General features: G+C 39.0%; 1 protein-coding gene across 4 annotated transcripts in view; it reads left to right on the top strand.

Moving 5' to 3' along the window:
- The first annotated feature begins 3,371 nt into the window (after nt 1–3,371).
- Nucleotides 3,372–15,258, top strand: part of MAGI2 (membrane associated guanylate kinase, WW and PDZ domain containing 2) — a 1,483,072-nt gene continuing 1,471,185 nt past the window's right edge. For 2 of the 4 annotated variants that reach the window (XM_050782786.1, XM_050782785.1), the window contains exon 1: nt 3,372–4,175. In XM_050782786.1, the coding sequence (XP_050638743.1) occupies nt 3,875–4,175 (301 nt within the window). In that variant the 5' untranslated portion in view covers nt 3,372–3,874. The remainder of the gene's footprint in view (nt 4,176–15,258) is intronic. The other 2 variants (XM_050782788.1, XM_050782787.1) reach the window with 2 other exon arrangements.

Raw genomic sequence — 15,258 nt, 5'->3', positions numbered from 1 at the left:
CTCGGGGAAGCCTGCAAGAAGCAAAAGAATGCAGAAGCTAGAGGAAGGATACTCAGTTCAACCAAAGGGATCCTAGGAGATTTGGGTGGAGACCATGTCTGCCACAAGCATCTATCCCATAGAACTCTTCTAAGAACTGAATGCATTCATATCTTTCTTTCTTTGGCTTTTAGGATTCCTAAACTATTTTTCTTCTGGAATAGTATGCAATATTTAGCGTTCTGCTCTACACTTGGAGTGCTTAGTGATGAAATAATTTTTTCTTGACATAGCATAAAATCCAAAAAGGGTAAATAAAGTGAATGTGAGGAATACCAAAATAGAGAGAAAAAATATAGTCTGATCCCAATTTCTGACTCCAAGGATAGTGCTTTCCTCAGGGTTCAACTTTTATCAATCAAGATCCAGTCAAAGCGTGTTAACTATTAGGAGAGGAAAAAAGCCCACTAAAGAACACAGCAATAGTGATTGTTGGGAATAGTCACTATCTGTCAGGCTACAGGAGAGTACCCAAAGAGAGAATAACTAAGAAGAACTTCCCCCTACCCACCCGCCACCCTACTAAGCCTGAGACTAGGACCTCATTGGAAATAATATGGCTGTGGTCCACTTAATGATCCAGAAATTTAAGGTGTCACACACTGGGCTGCTGAGGAAACCATCAGCTGTGTTTTCAGTAAAACTTGCTAGGAAGCCATTCCACTGACATGCCAGCAGCACTCCATAGAAAGACACACACTAGGGAACTGGCCAAATTTACTGAAGATTATGTAACATGGCCTTCCTGCACACCACTGGTCAGAAAGTCACTCACTGGCCACCACACCGTAGGAGCAAGCAGGAAAGCACTGGAACCAAGAAAAGGAGCCCCTTTCTTTCTGCAGTGTTTCCTTAGCACCTTCTATTGACAAACCTAAACATTGTGCCAACTGACCATAAAGACGTTTACAGATTTCAACTCTAATGTCACAATTTAGGGCAAAGAAGGGTGGCTGTGAAGTTGAAGAGTGCTAAATTAACTGGCACACACCCCAGTGACACTTCTGGGATTTGGGGGATGGGAGAAGCATGCTGTTATGCCCAAATCCTGCTCCATTTGTTTACTTTTTTCCTAATTGCCCCCTGAAAGAAAGCGCAGGCCCAATCTTTTGGGACACTACATACTGAGAGCTGGTATGACACATGGTAAGTGAACAGAGAGTTCAATTCAGTAACTGAGACAAAGTCTAGAGCTGAACCACTTGGGTCTGAATGTTACCTTCACCATTAACTAGATTTGTAGCCTTGCAAAAGTTCATCCTTGTATACCTCAGTTTCCTTACCTGTAAAAGGAGATAACAGTACCTACTTTATCAAAATGTCAGGAGAAATGAAGTATTATGTGTAAAGCCTATAGAACAACATCTAGCATGTAGTTAGAACCTAATAAATATTAGTATCTTCCATGAATGGTAGCTTGTCATTTGGTTTTACAATATAAATATTCGGTTCTCATAATGAGTTTCTATTTAGAACTATGCCTCATAATGCTAACACTCAACTTCTCTGGGTGAGATTAGGCTTTGCTATCAAGTCTTGCCTACTCCTGGGCATTGCTTGCAGATCTGGCTTCAGATCCTGGCACTGCCCCTGGCTTACTGAATAAGCTTCACTAGTGCAGCCAACTTATGGAGGATCTGTTTTCTCAAGTGAAAAAAGACACAAGGTTAAACAAATCATCTTTAAGATCTCTTCCAGTTCTGACTACATTTGATCCCCCTCATCCCCAAGTAGTAAGTTATACCTAAGAGGGAAAGAGGAAGGGAATTATCATTTCGAACGCCTACTCACCTGTGCCAGGAGAGCACTGCTGTGCCTGCTTTCCCTGATTTCATTCTCATCACAGTCTTAACAGATTAGTATTTTTAAAGTCCATTTAACAACTAAGAAAGCTGAGGCTCGGGAAAGTCAGTTTACTCAAGATCACATTCTCAGTAAGCAGTAGAGTTTGGATTGAAACCTGGTGTTTCTGTTTGTGTCGACTCACCATTTTTAACTGTACTGTTTGCCTCCGACATCACCTTCATCTCAGACATTAAGAATCCTACCTGTTCAGTGCTTTTCATCCTCTGCCTTAAAGAGATAAGTGGGCGTGCAACTTTTTTTTTGTCTGAAACATATCATTTAAAAGTTAAGCAAATGAAATTCATTTACCAGTTACAGGAATTTAAAAAAAAAAAATCACTGTTAATGTCTCACAGAAAATAGCTCTCCTGTGGAAATCAGCAGCCTCCTTGCATCCTTTTTTGCCCCTATCCTCCCCTCTCCTGGATGCAAACCTGGCGAAAAGAAGGGAACACTGGTTGGGGTCAGCGAGCTGAGTTCCAGCTCCGACTGTGCCATTTTCACTCTCGGGAGCCTTCTCCCCTTTCTCTGTGACTAAAGGAGTGTTGGGCCAGATCGTCTTAAGGTTTCTTCCCCAGGTACAAGCCGACTCTGGTGGCTTTCTTGGGCAGGGGAGCGCCTCTGCCTTCTCTCGGCCGCAGGTCCCTAGTTAAATTGTCCATTTTCTCTGCGGAGGCTGCTCATTGCATCCGTTACCTCCACCCCTAGCCCTGTAGACCCTTTCTGTTTCCCCTGCTTGGGAAAAGCGAAGCCCCTTACCCTTGGATAGCCTTTCACTAGACTACCGCAACCCTCCGCGAAATTCCCCTACTGGCGGGACGCGCGGGAGGGGGCCTGCCCGGGGGAACGCGAGGCTGCTTCCCCTCTGCGCAATCAGGGTACGCAGCCTCCAGTTCTCTAACTTTCTCCTTCTCTAAGAGGGAATTTCGAGAACTTTGAGACAAATAAGTGACTGTATAGAGGAAGACATGAAACCTCTCTACACAGTGAACTCCCCCAGGCCACAAGTCTCCCAGGGTTCCCAGGCCTTCTCCCGCAATGCCCCGCCGGGTCCCCCGCCCCAGTTCCTTCTCACGGCAGGATCCCACGCCAGGAGGCTCGCAGAGCCCGAGATGTGGCACCAGGAGCGCCAAAGTCCAGGTCCCGCTAGTTCTGCTCCATAGGAGCCCAGGTCGGAGGAAGTCAGCGCGTCCTCCTCGCACAGCAGCCTGGCGCGCGGCTCGGCGGCACAGAGGCTGAAGAAAGGTCCGCACTGGCTCGAGGCCCTTCCTGCCGGCCTCCCCACGCCGGGCCTCGGCTCCCCTCCTTCCCGGCTCCCGCCTCCTCCCGTAGGCTGCCAGGCGGACCCAGCCTGCCTCTCTCTCTGCCTTCACTACCGGGTCAAGCTGCGGAGGGAGGGAGGGAGGCAGCGGCGAAGCCCTCCCTGGCTCCCCACCCGGCGCGCGCGCCCCTCCTCCCCTGCCTCCTCCCCTATGCCAGTACAGTACAACTAGTACACACACACACACACGCACACGCACCCTGCCACTGCAGCTGCCATGGATATCAGCTAACAACACACACCCAGGCGCGCGCGCGCGTTCCCACTCGCACCACGCAGGAGTGGCCCCCGGCATCCCTACCCTCCTTCCCCACCCCCACCGCACCCGCTCACCAGCTCGGTTACTGCTAGCTCCGGCTGCCGCCGCCGCCGCCGCCGACGCCACCACCACCGCTTCCTCTGCTGCGGGGCCACAGCCTTGAGTGTCATTCAAGGGACAGCACAACCTCACCCAAGCTCTCCTACCTCTGCCCAGCCGTCCCTCTCATCCTCCCCCTTCCTCGTCCACACTCCATCCAAAGAAGAGGGAAAGCACCGAATAGAGGGGGGAGAAGGCAAAGTCTGCTGTTCTTCCCCCTGGGCCCCCTTGCTCCTCCATCCTCATTCTCTCACCACCAACCCCCCTAACCCCAAGGAGCCCCAGGAACTGAGGCGACTCACCCCACTGCCATGTCCAAAAGCTTGAAAAAGAAAAGCCACTGGACTAGCAAAGTCCATGAGAGTGTCATTGGCAGGAACCCGGAGGGCCAGCTGGGCTTTGAACTGAAGGGGGGCGCCGAGAATGGACAGTTCCCCTACCTGGGGGAGGTGAAGCCCGGAAAGGTGGCCTATGAGAGCGGCAGCAAGTTGGTGTCGGAGGAGCTGCTGCTGGAGGTGAACGAGACCCCCGTGGCGGGGCTCACCATCAGGGACGTGCTGGCCGTGATCAAACACTGCAAGGACCCCCTCCGGCTCAAGTGTGTCAAGCAAGGTGAGCGCAGCGGCTTGCTCAGTGTTTTGCCGGGCGGTGGGACCGCTCGGGGCGCAGGGCAATGAAAGGGTGGGCGCGCATGTTGAAAGGGGTGTGTTGCGCGATGATGGGGTAGGGGCCAGAGGGGACCCGCAGTGCAAGTGAGTTTCGCCGGGGATTCCACTTGGGGGCTAAAGGGAGGGGAGGGGCAGGTTGCGGTGTGGCGTGCAACTTTGTTTGCTCAGTTAGACCCTCCCCTTTGGAAGGTGCTCGGCCTGGTCTGACCTCCTCAGAGATCCTGGGGCAAATTGAATGTGCGTCAGTGGCATCACCCTAAGTGGATGAAGAGCTTTTGGGGAATGAAGGAAGGAAAGAAAGAAACAAGGAAAAGGAGGAAGGGAGAGAAAGAAGGAAGGAGCAACTTTAGGGTGCAGCGGCATCACCAGCGGGTCTGGGAAGAGAGGGTGGTGGGGTGAGCGGAGAACTGCGTCCATCGTTTCTGGGGCTGGGCTGGAGACGCCTGGGTTCCCAGCTGTCCCTTAGGGATCCGTGAGCCACTGCTGGCGAGGAAGGGAAGGGACAAATTGCTTTGGGCGATTTGACGGGTCTTCTGTAACTTTTCCCCTTCTTCGCTCCGCTGTCCCCCTCCCCCGCCCACGGTCTTGTCATGTGGGCATCGCGCGTCACGTGCGCACTGACTAACCCCTGCGCTCACCCCTAGCCAGCCCAGCGGAGGAGGCTCCGGAAGAAGGCGCGGTGCTAGGAGCGCGGTCTAGTGCTGGGCGGGGGTCGGAGGAGATGAATGGTTGTAGGCAGGACTTTACTCAGAGGTTGCCCTCATAGAGTGGAAGTTCTCTGTGGTTGGGCTCTCCTCTGGCTCCGATTTGGGGGGCGTGTTTTGGAGGAGGAGCTGGATGAAACCCTTGTTGGTTCCAGCCCAGGCTCCCTCAGCTCCAACCTGACTTTAAAGAACCTCGATTGGAGGCTGTGATGTAGATTTGGAGAGACTGGAATCATCCAGAACTCTCTGTCTTTGCTTGAAAGAAAATTATGGTGCAGAAGGAGAGAAGAGTGAGATAAAAGTTTGAATAGAGGACAACTTTAAGTAGAATAAAGTAGTAGCTTTTTTTTTTTTTTTTTTCCTCACTGCACAATTCATGTGCGGTATGTATGGATATTTGTGGCACAGGCATATCAGCCTAAGGGTTTGTTGTTGTTGTTGTCGTCGATGTTACACTGTTTGTCCTGACTCAAAGGTGGAATTGAGCATGTCATTACCTGCATTTTGCCACTTAATCGTGATCAACTACCAAGAAACGCTCTTACGGAGATGTACTGCACTGTAAAATTATTCTCTAAAAAACTTGTTTTAAAGTAAACAAGAGAAAAAGGAGTCTTGGACAAAATTTCTCAGATGTAAATTGCCATACAAGAAAATGTTTTTCTTGGGGATTCTTGAGTATTAAGAGTATTAATAAATTGAGATAGCTATTATAAGTCAACGTAGCTCCATACTATACAACACTGAAGGGATATGAGTTTGGTAGAAAAGAAAATAGAGTATCTTGATATTTTTGAAGATAAGATACCTAAGGTTCAAATACAAAGCTTCATGTTAACATGTTCGACGTGAAAATAATACCTTATAGGAATAGATATAAATGTTAAGATCTTTGGGTACAAAAAGTCCACTACGCAACTAATGAGCATCGTTTTGTTGGCCAAATGCTTGGTATTTGTCGTGGAACATGGCTGCAAAAGTTAAGTGTTATTAAATTGGACTTAATAGAGTCCTACAAAGGGATGCCCTATTATAGTTTGCAATGATCACCACATCTTAAATGTTGTGTTCAATTCTGAGCACGCCTGGTTGAGGAGGATGTTGGCAAACTCACATTAGCAAAGAGTAAATTCAAAAGAGAAAGAAAGATTATTGTGTATTATAGATGTATTCTATGAAACGCAGTGGAAAGACTTAACTTGGAGAAGTGAGAATAAAAGCTATCATTAAATAGCGAAAAGCTATCAGGTAAGAAAAGGAATTCTGACTATCCTGTGATAGCCCACAGGACAAAATGGTGATAAATCTATGAGAAATTTTAAAGGATGAAGCCGCTTTACTTTGATTAAATCATGAGCTTTCTAACAGAGTTTTCCAACAATTCGTGAGCACCCTGTGATGAAGTTCCCATCATTGTGGGTATCCATGAAGAAGCTGAAATGATCATATGCCACAGATTCCTATATAAGATGAGGACCTGGATTCGATATTATTTGAATCCTGCCATAATTCGATCTAACGTGGTCTGTGATCACTCTTGTATTGAATTTTATGTGGAAGATTATTGCTTTTAAAACTAGAATATATGCTTATAAAGTGATATATTGAGGAGAAACTCTCTTTTCATTCTATATTAACCCTGTTTCGTGCTTCACTGGTTCATTGATGATAAATTTGTATAATGATATTCACAGAAACCCATAGGAACCCGATTCATCTCCTGAATCACTATTGACAAAAAACAAAACAAAAAAAAGTTCTTTTACCTTGTGTGGACTAAGTAATTCTCTTGTACTTTCTTTTAAATATGATTCATATTGCTATTCTAATCTTTTCCTTGTTAAATCATAGATTAATTTTATTTATGATTATAAAATGAAAATTTCAGAAGCTTTACTATAGTGCCTCTGTGTCTTAGGTTTCAATACAGATGTCTTTTACTGGAAAATCATTTAGAAATTCTTGGCCCAGTAGTTATATTTTGAGAGAGGCAAAAAACTAGCATAGCTGAAAAACTTAACCATGTTTGTTTAGCAGTTGCATTTTTAAAACATTAATGAGATTGATTTTTGAATATTCATTCCAACATTGGGTATTATACAGAAACTACATGCATATCATAGTTTAAGGAAGATTTTATAAAGAAAAGATAATATTTGAATAATAAGAATATTGTTACTAAGTGCACCAGGTAAAATTGCATTATTTACTCAATTTTTATTCACTTGTTTGCCTAATTTTACATTACAGTTATCATAATTTTAATCTGTCATAATTTTAAAAGGAGGTGAGTTGTTGGGATTTTAAGACATATTACATAGTATATATATATATCATAGTGTTTCTACACTGTTTAAATACCTGCAAAACAATTTTTAAAACTGTTTAATTAAATTCAAGGAATTCTCTTTTTAATTTAAGCTTTCTGCTTTTAATCCACACAGTAATAAACCACATATTAAAATATGGCTTATTGTCACACCCAATTACTTTTTATGAATGATGGCATTTTATTTATAATAATAAACTTTCTGCACCAAAGGATGTAATGCTAAATTAGCAGTAATTCTATGATCTCATTAATGCATCAGACCCAGTTGAAGAAAGTTTTTTGAGTGATGTTGAGATCTATATGGAAGTGCTAAAGGTCTTCTTTCCTTTTTCTTTTCCCTTTTTTAAGGTTTGCCACTAAAGTTCACAGCAGCCAATTACACAGGCCTTTGTGTCCTACATTCCTTGCACTATGGCTGCTAATGCCTGTAATACCACATAAAGACCTACATAACTTGGACTTATTTTCCCATTTAGGATCTCACAATGGGAAATAAAAGGCAAAAAAAAAAAAAAAAATTCTAATTCTTCCCATGTGGAAGATGGGCCAAATAAATCCTTTGAAATTCAGTTTTAGAGAAGATCTACATTGCTCTCCCTCCTACTGCTCCTTTCAAAGATACCTTCAAAGGAAAGTAGATCCACATTTATTAAGAGTCATACTTTCTTCTTGACTGACTTCAGGCTAAAATAATAGAGTCAAATCTCTATACTTCTTTGTATTTGAAAAGGTTAAAAACAAATTATGTCAAATTTTCTGTAAAGATTGACTTTTTTCCATAAAAATGTGAGATATATGAATAGTATTGTTTAATAAACAATAACATTGTTTAAACATTTTGATGAGTTTATTATTTTACAAATAAAGTACCATTAATGTTTTTAACAAGGTTAATGAGACAGTTCTCTTGGAGCATAATTTATAAGTGATATCAATGTAGTTTTTTGGTAGGTGTAGATAACTTAAATGGTATGACCTCAAATGTTAAATATGATTATTTGCTTTTTATCTGTACTATCTCTGTTCTTGACATTTGAACTGTTTACTCTTTTGGCACGTTTATTATGCTCACTTTCCTTTTCATTGCTTGTAACTTACAAATTCACTTTCATAATGAGAAAAGCATATTCACACTTGACATCTCTGATTGATTATAGTTTAAGTAATGATTTTCAAATACATAGCAGACCCTGGCAGAATCATTTTCCTCAGAAGGTGGGGTAGAGCAATGGTTAAAGGTACACTCTCCTAAGTAGACCACCTAGTTTTGATTCCTGAGTATGTCAGTTAGTGCTAGCTATATGAACAAGATAACTAACCTGGGGTAGTAATGGTACCTTAAGAATATTAGATAAGTTATGTATTTAAATCGTATAGTGTCTGGCAGGTGACAAGCATTATGTAGATTTTAGTAAATGCTATTGCAAACATATTGGTCATTTTGAGCTAGTGACATTATGAGGTGTTTTTAATTTTCAAGATATTTTACTCAATTCACATTAACTGAAAAATATGAAATGATTGACTAATCCAGAGTAATTTGCAAGTTGTATTTTAAGGTTTTTATGCATAATGAAATAAATATTTTATTTGAAAAGAATTTATTTGAAGGATAATATCAATAAATACAATGGAACATATTTTCACCTTTTAAAAATAACTCCCACTGATCCTGCCTTTCCATGTAAACATCTGCTATTTTGTATTTATTTTATACTTTAGACATAGTTTATTTTTACATAGTAATTTATTTTCTTCATACCCCATGTGTTTACTCCCAAAGAATTGGTGAATATATTGAATTATTTACTCTAAACTTGACAACATAGAAATCCTATTAGAATTTATTAATTTAAGTTTAAGAGTTTATACTTCTTATATTAATACATCATTGTAGTTGAGAGTAAGTATCATGCTGTTGAACTTTTACTTCTCAGCTAGAAATTAAGCACCTCATAAAGATAACAATAATAAAACAGTTAATTAATAAGTGTTCACAGTCAACAATGTATAATGAAGAAATGCATCAAATTCAGCAAAAAGAATACTTTGCATTTGTTAGTATTGCAATATAAATAAGTAAAAATGCAATTTGTACTGCATTTTATAGTATTTTATACTATACTATTTTGTAGTATCTTATGCTACTGTTAAAATACCATTAAATACTATTTAAATCCTATTAAAGTACTATAGTACTATTCAAATACTATTTTATAGTATTTCTATACTTGGTATGAAAGTAATGCAATATAAATAAGTCAAATAAGTCTCTGTATTAATACTGTTACAAGCCAACAATACTTCCACTGCTAGCTCCCCCATGATTTTTAGTTGAATTAATCCTATTTTATGATTCAATGGAAACATCTACCTTGAAGCTCCAGGGTTCAATATTAATTTCTAAAAATCTCTCCTAGCGATAATCTGGCTGTATATTATGACAACAAACAAATAACTTTCTTAGTATTGTGACTTTATTATTACTTACTCCATTCTATTCTCAGCTCTCTTCTGTCTCTAGTATTTGTTATATTTCCTTTAATAAAAGTAAATCATCTTATGTAGAAAACTTATTAATAAGATCATAATTGCTGAATTTACATTGTTAATTAAAGACTTGCATAGGGACATACTTCTGCTAAAAAATATAGTACAATGTCCATATCATCATAGATAATTAATACAAATTGCTTTTATTATTACATCTTACTGACATCTTTGTCAACTCTGTAAAAGAACTTCATATTGAGAATTTTTTTTAAAGTTAAAATTTGTGTTAAGTTTAATATATGTTGTTGACTGTTTTGAGTGGTCTGGAAGAAACAATAAAAGTTTCCTTCTTTGATAAGTTATTGAATATTAACCCAATTGCATCCCAATGATATACTTTTTTTTTTTTTTTTGAGATGGAGTCTTGCTCTGTCGCCCAGGCTTGAGTGCAATGGCACCATCTGGGCTCACTGCAAGCTCCGCCTCCCGGTTTCACGCCATTCTCCTGCCTCAGTCTCCCAAGTAGCTGGGACTCCAAGCACCCACCACCACGCCCAGCTAATGTTTTTGTATTTTTAGTAAAGAGAGGGTTTCACCGTGTTAGCCAGGATGGTCTTGATCTCCTGAGGTCATGATCCACCACCTCAGCCTCCCAAAGTGCTAGGATTACGGGAGTGAGCCACCGTGACTGACGCCCATTGATATACTTTCAAAGATCCATTAGGCTAATGAGTAGATGATTTATATGAATGACTAGATTTGCTTCAATATTTGAAATAATTAGATGGCTTGCTCTACCTGGGAAAATAATTTCTCCATGTAATCGTTACATGAATCCTTATGAGGTTTTGTGCCATTTTTATTTATTGTGGCTTACTTAAAAAAAAAAAATCACTGTCAAAACCATGGCGGTTTAAGCCTAAATACATACTTCGGATATATCATTCACAGATATGTTACAGAAGAAAAAAATAAACCTTTATAGTACAAAGTAAAAGAGATTTTGTCTGTGTTGAATTTTCTAATGAAAAAATTTGTGGAAGAAATTTTATCAACCTCATAACTGCCTTATAGTAAAACACATGCATATAACATCAGGAATTTTTCTGTAAATACCATGGATTTTATTAAGTGACTTTGTGAAATGAAGTAGAAAGAAACATAACTATTTTATTAAAAATCAAAATGTATATTTAAAAATCTATTTTTATATTACATTGTGTTTGAAGATGTTTGTTAAAAAGTAAGTTTCCCAATACCAATATAAATTGAATTATTTATAATGCCATGGACCAAGAGTAGCACAAAAACTGTTTATACTTTACATTGTCACTTAATAGATCACAGAGAATGTCTGAGTAAAAATAATACAAAAACAATTACATACATTTTTAACATTTTGCATTTTACAAGTGAGTATTGTTGCTTATATGAATATTTTGTGTTGCTAGGCAGAGGATAATAAGTGCTATAGAAACTCACAGCTTAATCTAGTGACATACCTTAAACTTGTCAAATCTGATTAGCTGGATTTTGTAAACACCAATAAGTTTCAGAAATATGAAATGTCCATTGTTGCTTTTTGTGAAGTTTTTTGTTGTTGTTTTATTTGTTTGTTGAGGAGTCTCACTTTGCTCTTCTTCAGTCTAGTGTGGGAGTCACCCTAGTGAACAACAGATTTTTTCTGCATCTTTAGGTACATGGAATACACACACACACACACACACACACTTCAAACACTAAGGTTCAGGTTGGAGTATAGTGTGGCACCATCTCTGCTCACTGAGACCTCTGCCTCCTTGGTTCAAGTAATTCTCCTGCCTCGGCATCCCAGGTAGCTGGGACTACAGGCACCCACCACCACACTGGCTAATTTTTGTATTTTTACTAGAGACGGAGTTTTACCATGTTGGCCAGGCTGGTCTTGAACTCCTGACCTCAAGTGATCTGCCCACCTCTGCCTCCCAAAGTGCTAGGATTACAGGTGTGAGCCACCGTGCCCAGCCTTGTGAAGCATTCTGATCTGCAATACCTAATTTCCTTTTTTTTTTTTTTCACAGTCTATGATGTAAAGATGTTGAACTCTTTGCTAGACAAAGTTTCTTCAAAACATAGCAAGTATTTAGTCTTGGAGGGTCACTAAAATCCTCCAAAAGTCTTGGCTTATTTCTAAAAACACCCTGAACATAGATGATGGTAATCTTACCATTCTAGCAAGTCATATACTTAGGGAGTAGACATTTTGTTTGTGTGAAGAGTGAAGGCTGAATAAGCAGAAGAAAAGTGTTTCCCTCTTCTGGAAGAGCAAAAGCTTTATCAAAGATGCTATTACCTACTAGCAGTTAAAATTCTCAATTCCTCTTTCTTAGTGTTTCTTCTGAAACAGTATCTATAGTTGGATCTCCTTTTTCTCTTTAGTTGGAAGTTCCTATGCTTTGCTCTTCTTCAGTCTAGTGTGGGAGTCATCCTAGTGAACAACAAATTTGTTCCGCATCTTTGGATACATGGAATACAACACACACACACACACACACACACACACACACACACACACTTCAAACACTAAGGTTCAGTGCCAGCTTTTAAATAGTTAGTCTCAGAAAGGCACTTATGTATGTGAGGATATAGCCTTATTTTAGGGAAAGCAGTTACATTAAACTATTCCATATGTGACAAATCAATCTGAAAAGCTTGCATAGTCACCCATCAATTTTCAATTGTGAGTGATATTTTTAACTCATTAACTCTGATAATGAGAGTCCATGAAGACATAATGAAATAAAGCACCTAAATGATTTCTATGTGTTGTATATATTAGTTGTTGATAAGGGATAAAAAGAAGTCAGATTTAAAAGTTTGATTTTTGGTCATTTTTATTTATATTGCAAAGTGGCTGGTGGACCACATAATGTACAAACTAATGTGCTGATGTTGCAATGTACAGGATAATATCCTAATATTAATGTTACAATGCGCAGGATAATAACCTTATATTAATGTTACAAAAGAAGAGGCAGGGACAAGGTACATACTTATTCATGAACTGGATAACACATTTGCAGAATGGTTTACATTTTTATTTGTTTAAATGCCTCAGAGTAAAATGAGAGACCTGCATTCAATAATATGAATATATGGTATATTGAAATTATTAAAATAATTATTAAAAATACGTTAAATGATGTCTAATTTATAAGTGTTTAACTAAAGCACAAGTACTGGCATTGCTTTGGTGAGAAATCAAAAATGTAAAGAAAAACTAAAACTAAGTTTAAGTGGAAAGGATCCCACAAGATTTTGCTATAAAATGAAGAATATAATATTTTGAATTACATTAATGTTTTAAATTTAACATCATTTTCCTTATGTCAGATTCATTATGGAGTACATACTATATATGAATGTGCAAAATACTGTCTGTGTATCTGGCTTGAAAAAGGAATTTGTAAAATACATATATACTATAAATGAAATATAAAACTGTATAAATTTAATATATTTGCTAGCCCAAACAGTATGCTAAACTGAATCAATAAAATGCCTTTGTATATTCTTATCTCAAATCTCCCTTTTAAAATTAACTGGAAAGTCTTCATTGACTGATATAAAATCCATGATGCCTTGTATGATTGGGGAAATTGACACTTTTAACATTGACTAGGGAGATGCTTTGCTTCAGTTGAGTATCTTTTCAGATAGAACTTAGAAAAACACAAATTTAGTTACTAAAGAAATTGTTGGTTGTCTACCTGGAATGAATTTCTTCTCCTCCTCCCCTACTTTCTTAGTATCAAAACGCCAGTTTTGTTCAACTATCCACATGTTGATAACACTGGTAAGTGTTTCATATCAGAATGACCCCATACCACGGGAAGGAACTAGACTAAATCAAGCAAGGTAATTCCGTCTCTTCACCAGTTATTAGTTTAGGAAATGGCTTATAACCCAATTCTAAGTAAGGAAAAGTAAATTCCCTTGTGGACTTTCTGAGAAATTTCTTAGTTCTTCAGATAAAATTCAACAAAAGACTATTTACTTTTCTGCCTACGAAAGTTGCTCCACATGGAGGTGATGCCTGAAGCCAGAGTAGTCATGTTGCGATCGTGAAGAGAGCTAGCCGAAAGGTGGAGGATGGCAGAACAGAATGAGGAAAAGCTACTGGCTCCTTAAAGAACTGCTGAAATAATGAAGCTAGGACTAGCACTATCTCTGGTCTCCTTGTTATTGAGAGAATAATACAGTAGACAAGATGTTTAAGCCATTTACATTTGGTTTTCTGTTACTTACAGTCAAAATAATTTTTACTTATACAAACCTATTTATATAACTATGAATTATAGGAATGGAAAAATATGTTTTATTCCTATTTTATTGTTTTGGAGATATTGGTAAAGATCTTCTTTACCAATATAAGGAGCATCTTTACCAAGATAAGGAGTAATCTTGGAGAATACATCATGATGTATTTTCCAGCTACATAAGCTCAGTCAAATTCTAGGCATGTCTCCATTACCTCACTGAATTTTGCTCTGGTAGGACTCAAGAAATTTTTTACCATTCTGAAGTAATATGTAGGAACACAAATTCATTTTAAAATTATCCAAAATAGAACATAATCAAGAAAGCAAACCAGCCACAAAAATATACCAACAATGCATGCAAAATCCAACTTGAAATATTTTTGAAATTATACAGTGTTTACAAATGTCTGTGCTATTGACCCAGGAGTGCATGTAACTATAAACTGACTCATCAAAGTGTTCTAACTCCATTTTTCCAGGGCTAGAATCCATTAACTTATTATGAGACTCTCCAGTAAGAGCATATAAAGAAGAAAAAAAAAAGAACAAAGAAATGCTGTGATATCTAAGTTTGAGGAGAAGCCAGGGGATCCCAGGAAGGAAACTAAGACTGAACTAAGAGCATTCTTAATGTCGAGTGAGTGGTCAGTACTGCCAAGCAAAGCAGAAATGGTTAGAAAGATGAGCTCTGAAATGTTTCCATTGCATTTGGCAAAAATGAAGATCATCTTTATTGGTGCTATTTCAGGGGAGTGGATGGCCACATGTCACAGGGTTGAAGAATGAATAGGAAGGAAAAAACTGGAAATCATGTATGCATACCACTCCTTCAAGAAACTTGCTTAGTAGTATGGGGTAATGGATAATTGTTCTGTAAGAAGATACATGGTTAGGAGGGGTAGGAGTTGTGTGTGCGTGTATGTGTGTTATGATGGAAGAGACTTGAACTTTAATTTCTGTATTTGTCTCACAAATTTACTTTCTTCCATCAAGATAAAAATATTCTAGCAAATTAAGATCCTTTGATTAATTGAATAAATAATTCATTATTTTTTGTTTTATGTCATGCTAAAGCTGGGTCCTGGCATTAAAATGTTAATAAGGATCAGATTCTACCCTCTAAGAATGCAGAGTAGAAGGAGAGGCAAAAATATACAAAGCAAACCTTAAAACACTGTGCTCAGGGTGATGGTACAG

This window comes from Macaca thibetana, chromosome 3 (assembly GCF_024542745.1).
Source record: "Macaca thibetana thibetana isolate TM-01 chromosome 3, ASM2454274v1, whole genome shotgun sequence".
In the NCBI taxonomy this organism is placed as follows: domain Eukaryota; kingdom Metazoa; phylum Chordata; class Mammalia; order Primates; family Cercopithecidae; genus Macaca; species Macaca thibetana.
The sequence above is the reverse complement of the archived record's forward strand: the minus strand, read 5'-3'. Positions and strand labels throughout refer to the sequence as shown.